Consider the following 8,439-nt stretch of genomic DNA (forward strand, 5'->3'; position numbering starts at 1 on the left):
AAATGTATGATTTTGGTTGTTATGAAATATAGTGCTTGGTTTAGATACTATAACTGTTGCTTTTATGTTAGTTATTGTTGGGAGAATGGTTTGTTTAGTGTGGTGTTATCTGTTGAGTTATGTTCTGTGTTGTTAGGAGGTGTGGTTGTGTTGTTTGGAGTATGTCACATAGGCTATGATCAATTCTTGACTTCTTATTTGTAGATTTGACTACACTTTTAGCCTTATTTGTACATTGTGAATTGAGACGTCATTAAATTCGTGTTACCATATACTTTCCAATTATGAAAGTTTCATTACTTTTTCTTAATTGCAAAATCAAAGACAATTAGCTATCAGTGCATGCTAAGTAGTATAGCATTTAAATAAATTAGATCTTTGGATTTATGAATATAAGCAGTGTTCTGCATCTATTCAGTCTTAATTGATTGTTTTAGGCAACATCTGAGTGGATTGCTTTTATAGAACCCAGAAAAGGTGGAGTAGTTTATGTGTTTGTTGGATATTGGTGGTAGATTGCTACTTTTGCTGATTTCTGGGGGTTTGGGTGCTGCTTTGCAGAGTTTAGCTATGTGATGCAGTAGGTCTGGAGATTTGGTATTTAGGTTCGTTTGTTGCATTATGGTCGGTCTTTCTTCGGCTTTTGCATGTATTTTTTGTCATTTGTTGATTGTGCTTTTGAGGTGAAAAGTGATGAAAGGATGGTTCTAAGTAGTCATGAAATGATAGGAAATGTTGACTTGCTTTGTGTGATGTTAGATTATACTATATGGTCATAGGAGAATCCTTTGTTTCCTGTCATCTCTTCTATAGTTTTTTTGGGAGTATCTTTTTTTCTAGGAAGTGTTTTGTTTTATGCATTAGTTATACTTGTCCATGTATGCAGCTATATATTTGCCCTTTTTATACTTTTTTTTGTTGTGGTGTATGCTGCTGGTATGAGCTGCTTTTCTAGGGTTGTGTATGAGAATATGTGGTCCTGTAATAGGCTGCTTTGTTGCTGTAAAAAGTCAGCCAAAGTTGTCTAGGTATCTAAATTTGGGTTGCATATAATGATTAGTGGTTTGGGTGTTTTAAAAATTTTGATGCCTGTTTTTACAGGTCATGGACTTGCCACCCACACAAGTAGTGATGCCATTTCGTCCCCTTCTGAAGCAAATTACCAAGTACTTGAACTTTCCTGATCCGGATTACCAGTTTGTCGATGAGCCAGGAAGCATTGCTTGTGTGGTGATCCAGACAGATTGCGGTCCCATTGCATCTTTTTACATTGGTGGCTATACTAGCAGTGTAGAAGAGTCTTGTGAAGTGGCTGCTAGAAAGGTTGTTTATGACCTAATGAAAAAATATGAAATAATTGTTGAGGATGTGACTTATTTAAGGAAACAAACGTATGATCGCTGTGGTCAGCTGTTTTGGTTGAAGAAGAAAGAGCTAGAGTGCATTGAGAAGGAGGAATGCAAGGTGTGTATGTAGGAAAACCTTCATTTTGGAACTGAGGATAACTATAGGAACATTGTTGTGGATTTTGTTGTCATTTTAAGGGCCATCTTTAGAACTGTTGAGATAAGGTGCACTCCAATTGAAACAATTGAACATTCTCCTGACGAGTATACTTCCTGGTTTACTGTCATGCCTCATAAAGAAGGAATAGGCTTTCGGTGTTTATTTAGTGATCGTTGTCGAACTGCAGCTGCAGTTAAGCAAAGCCTGGCTAGAAAGGCTATCGACTATCTTAGTGATGTCTTTAACCTTGTCATAGTTGATGCCAATTATAAGGTCACAACAACTAGGTTTGATGCCATCTTATGTACCTTAGAGAGGGAGAGCTATGTAGGTGTCAAAGAACGTGTGCTGGGAATTAAAGAGGAGTTGGAACCTTCTATCGTTCTTATTGAGCAGGATTGTCTTACTCCACTTGGGCAGGAATTTCAGGTGCCCGTGTCTATTCCACCTGCTTTGCCTCCTAAGAAGCGGCTTTTAAGACACATATATGCTGAAACATCTCCTTCTGCAGAATCTGGCTGTAAGATGGTTTCTGTCTTTCCAGTTCCATAAGATTTGGCTAAGTGTTTTAAGCGAGCAAAGCGTGGTGCTAAGAAAAATTAGGTCCTGTTAGTGTATTGCAGAAAGGTGGTGATGTTGTAGTTGTATTGCCTAGCTCTTTTGTTTATTTATGTAGCTGGGTTATTAGTTCCTTAGTACTAGAATTATCATAGGACTATCTGTTATTTTCCAGTCTAATATCAGGGATGTATTAAGTGACATTGTGTAAGGCATCTTTTGTGACAAGTATTTCTAATCTTATGTATTTTGTATAATATATATTTGATGCGATAATAGAATGGACTTGGCTAAAAGTTTTTATGTATGATTGTTGTTGAGCCTATTCTCTTGATTTTTGAGATATGCAGAATTTATGTATGTGTTGTTCAATGCTGTGTGTTTATTAAAGTGATGGAAATGCTATTGGCTAACTATCTATTATATTCTATATCTGTTAATAACCAGGATCTGTGCAGTACAATTGCTCATACTATGGAATTATAGTACGATAGCTGTCTAAAGTCGTTGCATGTTCATCTATGAGTATGTCCTGCAACATGTGATTTATCTTTATTATAAATGGATGTGCTATCTAAGGTTATTATTCTGAGCTATGTGTTTTCAAAAGCATGGTGTAGATCGGTTATTACGAGAACCATCATCTTCAAAAGGATATAAACTAAACGACTTAAGAGTTCAGAATCTGGCTCTCAGGATGAAATGCAGAGGTATATTTACATATTGAAATGCGTTTCAATGAATCTTCGCATTCATGAAGCTGTTCTATCTTAGAAATATCATTTAATTCCTGCAATAGAGGCTATGTATGCCTAGAAAAGTATCTAATGGAATAACTACATGTTTTGTTGCTTCTGTTTTGCTAGGATGCAGAGTCTGCCAACTGCAAAGCGTGCCAAAATACCTAAACCCAAGCATCCCATTACAAGTAATGCAGACTATGTCATATCTTATATGACACTGAATATCTATGGCAATCATTTCAATAGAAATATAAATGCATTCAGCATTTGTATCTCCCATTTTAACTAAGATCTATATGTTTCATTGTTTTACAAATATGTTTTACTAAACAAGGATCCCTGATGTAGTAGTTGGCAATAACTTACCTACAACACCCTATGAACTTCCTTCTCCAACTGAGTGTCCCAAGTGTGGGGCACGTAAATTTGCTTTTGAAACGCCTCACTTCTGTTGTGCTGATGGTGAGGTTAAGATTGCAGCAAACGAATGCCCTAAACAGCTTGTGAGATTGCTTACTTCTATGGACGAAGATGCAAAACATTTTAGGCAGTATATACGCTTATATAACAACATGTTTGCATTTACATCATTGGGTGGAAAATTTGATGCTAAGACTAAAAAGGGGATATATGTCTTTAAGCTACATGGTCAGCTATATCATTATATTCCCTATTTACTACCTGGAAAGGAAGGACCTAAGTACATGCAGCTCTATTTCTATGATGGAGAACTTGAGGCCAAAAAAAGACTTGGCTGCTTTCCAGAACTCAGGAAAGATGTGCTGGCTATTCTGATGGAAATTACTAAACTAAATCCTTATGCTAGATTCTTTCGTTCAGTGAGAGAGATCCAGGTGACTGAATCTACACAAATTTTAATAAACAAAACAATTGTGCCAGATCAACGTGTTTACAATGCTCCCTCAACTGATGAAGTTGTTGTCATATGGCCAGAAAGTACATCTTCCAGTGAATCAGAAAGTCCCCATATTCTGGTGACGGCAAAAAAAAATACATCTCAGCATGATAGACCACATGATGATTTAGCTGAAAATGATTTATCAGAAGATGAGTCAAGTTATAATGATCTACCTAAAAAGTGTTCGTGTCATAGAATAATGCATTATTATGGTTGCTATGATCCTTTACAATATCCGCTGCTTTTTCCATACGGTGATTGCGGGTGGACACAAGGTTTAAAAAAGATATCTTGAGGTGGAAGACAACAGCTGCAATCACAGACTGATTTTGTTTCTTCGTGCAGTGTTCATACTACTGAAGAGCTGCTAGAAGAGGAAGCAAGGCGTATGTACATTCTATATCTTTTAACACTTAGATAATCCATGAATGTAGGAAATGTAAATATAGTAAGAACAAAAGCAGACAAACTATTATTGAAAAAGGATAGACTGATATGCTTGGTTATGTTCTACCATGGGATTTTCAATGTTCTACTGTGAACTATTTTTTCAATTCTTTGAACTTTGGAAAAAAAATTGTGCATTTTCAGGTGCAAGTGGAGGCTCGTCAAAGACAGATAGGAACATTTCAGCTAGGGAATACTATGCATACAAGCTTCAGTGCAGACCTAATAACATGTTGCTAAGATGAGGAAGATGCCTCCAACAATACATAGTGGGTATGTATGTCAAAGTTGAGAATACACGGTTGGATTTTTTCCATAGAAATTAGCAGACTATAAGAGCAGATCTCTATCAAGGAATCCTTGATACTATTGATTGTGGTGAGAATTGTGCAGCAAATGTGGGGCGAAAGGTCATACTGCCTCCAACATTCATTGGTGGTCCTCGAGATCTTAAGAAGAGATACTTAAATGCAATGGCTTTGGTTCAGCGGTTTGGAAAACCCGATTTATTCATTACAATGACCTGCAATGCTAATTGGCCTGAAATTAAACAAGAGCTTGCTGTTGGAGAAAAGGCACAAGACAGGCCAGATATTGTTGCAAGGATCTTTAGAGCAAAAGTTCTTGCTTTAAAGCACTTGATTAAAAAGAAAAAGGTATTTGGGGAGGTAGCAGCAATGATCTATGTAATCGAATTTCAGAAAAGAGGCCCACCTCATGCTCATTTCTTGATAATTCTGAAGCAATACTATAAAATCAAATGCCCTGCTGACTTTGACAAATTTGTCTGTGCTGAAATACCATCTGCTGACAACAATCATCTTAGGAAAATTATTCTGAAGCACATGATGCATGGTCCATGTGGTCATTTGGATCCAGAGTGTCCTTGCATGAAACATAAGGGAAGTCATGGTCATTGTAAGTATGGGTATCCAAAACAGTTTTGTGATGAAACAAGAAATAGCAATGATGGCTATCCATTGTATCGGAGAAGAGACACAGGAGAAACTGTTATAATTTGAAAGACAGGCAAGGATAATTAATGGGTCATTCCATATAATCCATATTTATCATCATATTTTGATTGCCACTTAAATGTTGAAGTTTGTTCCACTATAGAGGCGGTGAAGTATCTATACAAATATGTTTATAAGGGTCATGACAAGATATCTTTCAATGTTGTGCAATCTAAAGATGTTATGCCCATTCATGATAAAATACAGCAATATCAATCAGGTCGTTGGGTTTCTCCATGTAAAGCTGCCTAGTGCCTTTTTGGGTTTGATTTATACGAAATGCATCCACCAGTTTTGCCTCTTCCTATACACTTACCAATTCACAGGTTATACAGTTAAGACCCCATGAACAGCTTACATCGGTTGTTTCAGATGACAAACGTTCAAGAACTTGCCTTACAGAATTTTTCCGCATAAACTGTAAGTTACCATCTGGAACAGGCTGGTCATACAATGAGTTTTCTGAGCACTATCGCTGGGATGTAGGCAGCAAACATTGGTATAAAAAGGAAAATAAAAAGATAGTCATTGGTAGACTGGCTTTTGTTGGACCTTCAGAAGGAGAAAGATACTATCTTAGATTGTTGTTGCATAATGTCAGAAGTCCCAGGTCATTTGAAGATCTGCAAACAGTCAATGGTCATTTATGTGCTACATTTCAGCAAGCTGCACTCAAACACAGGCTATTAGAAGAAGATGATTCAGTTGATTTATGTTTGAAAGAAGGTTGTGCAGTTCAAATGCCAATTGCAGTTCGCAAACTCTTTGCTACTGTACTGATCTTTTGCCAACCCAGAAATCCTGTCTCTCTCTGGATGAAATAATATAGTTTTTTGTCCGAGGATTTTAGACACAGATATGCTTCTGATCCACAAAAATTAAGGCAACTCACTGTCAGATCAGTTGACTGGTTTCTAGAATCGATGGGCAGCTCTCTTGCTGCATATGGCTTAGACCATTTAGTTCAGCTTAATGATGATGAAATACGAAGAACAAAGGATATAGAAGATGCATTGAATGCTCCAATACCAGACCAGTGTTTACAATGCAAGAGTCGGTTGAATCAAGCTCAACGAGAGGCATTTAATGTTATAATGGATCACGTTAAAAAGCAAAAACATGGAGCATTTTTTATTGATGGTCCTGGTGGAACAGGAAAGACCTTTTTATATAATGCTTTATATGCTGAAATAAGGCTCATGAATAAGATTGTTTTTCCAACTGCAACATCTGGTATAGCTGCAGCGAATATTCCCTCGGGAAGGACTGCTCATTCCCGGTTTAAAATTCCACTGCACTAGTAGAAAAATTGAATATGCCACCGCTTAAAGGCCACCGGTTTTTTAAAACCGGTGGTTAAAAAATTGGCCGCGAATTAGGCATTTATTATTGCCACCGGTTCAAACCAAACCCGTGGCAATAATGCTTAAGGCCACCGGTTTTGAACCGGTGGCAATATTTGAATATATAAAACGCGCGGCCCAAGCTTCTTCTTCTCTCCACTGTTTTATTTCCACCAAAACTCCAGTACGAGCCACGACAAGTGACGCCGCACCACCATCCAAACCCTACCACCACACACTCCACCAGCGACGCCGCACCACCTTCCACCACCTCCTCACTCCCTCCGAACCTCCTCCACCAGTGCACGAAGCAGCAACCAGCGTTCGAAATTGCAGCAAGCAGTAAGCAAGCAGTAAGCAAGCAGCAACCACAGACCTCACCACTGACGCCACAGCCACCGTACCACTATCCCACAGCCACCGTTCGAAATTGCTGATTAATAGACGGTAATTTTTTCTGAATTTCTGTGTTTTATTTTTGTTGTTGTTAGGGTAATTTTTTTGTGAATTGTTCATGAATTAGGTTAATTGAAAAAAAAAACTGCAATTACTTGATATTAGTGAATCATAAACTTGAAATTTGGAAGTAGAGGTACGGTGGCATGAGCCCGTACTACATATGAATTAGAGGTGAAACCACAGTGTAAATGAGAGGAAAAAGAGATTTTTTGGCTAATTTTTCTGAATTTTTTGGGTTTTTTTTTGTTGTTGGTAGGGTTAAAATTTTAGAGAATGCACTTTAGAAATCAAGAAATTGTTTAATTGTGTGTATCTTTAGAATGCAAGAAATTGATTAATTGTTCATGAATTAACAGTATAATGGAAAATATATTTTGAATAATTTTTTTTATTTCTTTCATTGTATTATTATTATTATCAATTTGTTGTTGTTGCTTAATTTTTGGTTAAGTATAGTATGAATTATTGAATTATTTTGGAGTTAGATTGAGGAGTAATCCGTTTTAGATTACGTTACATAATGATTTTCCTAATGCTTTTAGGAAATATATGGATTATGGAGTATAATTTGATATGTTGGAGTGGTGTGAAATTGATTGTTAGGTTTTATTAGGAAATTTTGAATAAAGTAGAGATTATTAGTAAACTTGTTAATTAATTAGTTGAATTTGGTAGTATGTTTTAATGTGTAATTTTAGGTTGTTTTGTATATAGTTCTTGATAAAATTACTAACTTTTATTTTGTTGTTGTATTTTTTTTATTTTTGTAGATTCATATGTAGTGAAGCACAAGTTTATTAGCTATTCAAGTGGGAAGTTCGAGACATTACATCCATTATACTTGCTATATTGGTATGAACTATAAACTTTATGGAGCTATATATATTTCTTTCTATTTATCTATTTGATAAAAGTTTGTTCATGATATTACAAGTTGTGTCTTGTTTAATAATAAATAATTACAATAATATGTTGAATGTTTGCATCATCATATGCCTAGATACCCGTTCAAGGCTTTCTCATTAGGAGAAAGTCTTGAATAGTCCCCGGTTGGGACTGTTCTTGAATGTTTACTCTCACTTAGGTGGTGAATGTATGTCTTTTTTTCGATTTTAAGGAACATCTTGGCTGTCCATTTCTTCTCCATGTTCTCTGGGTACATATGTGGGTAAGTAATTATCTACATCTTGTACTTGGAGAACTGGGGGGAAGTGCTGCCGGATTTTCCTTAAAATTGGAAAGTTGACATACATTCACTAGTGAGAGTAGACATTCAAGGATGGGTTAGGTTGGAGTGATAAGGACACTTTGGAAACATGCATTTGTTCACTATATGAATGGTATATTCACGATGTGTACTTGAAGTTGATTTACATAAGATATGTAGCAATTGTACATTATTGATAATATGTTGCTATATATGTTTAGAGACACTTTACTAAATGGGA

At 36.3% G+C, this 8,439-nt stretch overlaps 1 protein-coding gene across 1 annotated transcript; it reads left to right on the forward strand.

Moving 5' to 3' along the window:
- Positions 1-1,632: 1,632 nt before the first annotated feature.
- On the forward strand, positions 1,633-6,013 carry LOC145625277 (uncharacterized). Its single transcript, XM_081678336.1, has 5 exons — positions 1,633-2,026; positions 2,685-2,774; positions 3,156-3,908; positions 4,567-5,183; positions 5,516-6,013. Exons 1-5 carry the CDS (start codon positions 1,633-1,635, stop codon positions 6,011-6,013), a joined length of 2,352 nt encoding a protein of 783 aa, XP_081534462.1.
- The last annotated feature ends 2,426 nt before the right edge of the window (positions 6,014-8,439 follow it).

The sequence above is a fragment of the Chenopodium album genome, chromosome 3 (genome assembly GCF_948465745.1).
Source record: "Chenopodium album chromosome 3, dcCheAlbu1.1, whole genome shotgun sequence".
In the NCBI taxonomy this organism is placed as follows: domain Eukaryota; kingdom Viridiplantae; phylum Streptophyta; class Magnoliopsida; order Caryophyllales; family Amaranthaceae; genus Chenopodium; species Chenopodium album.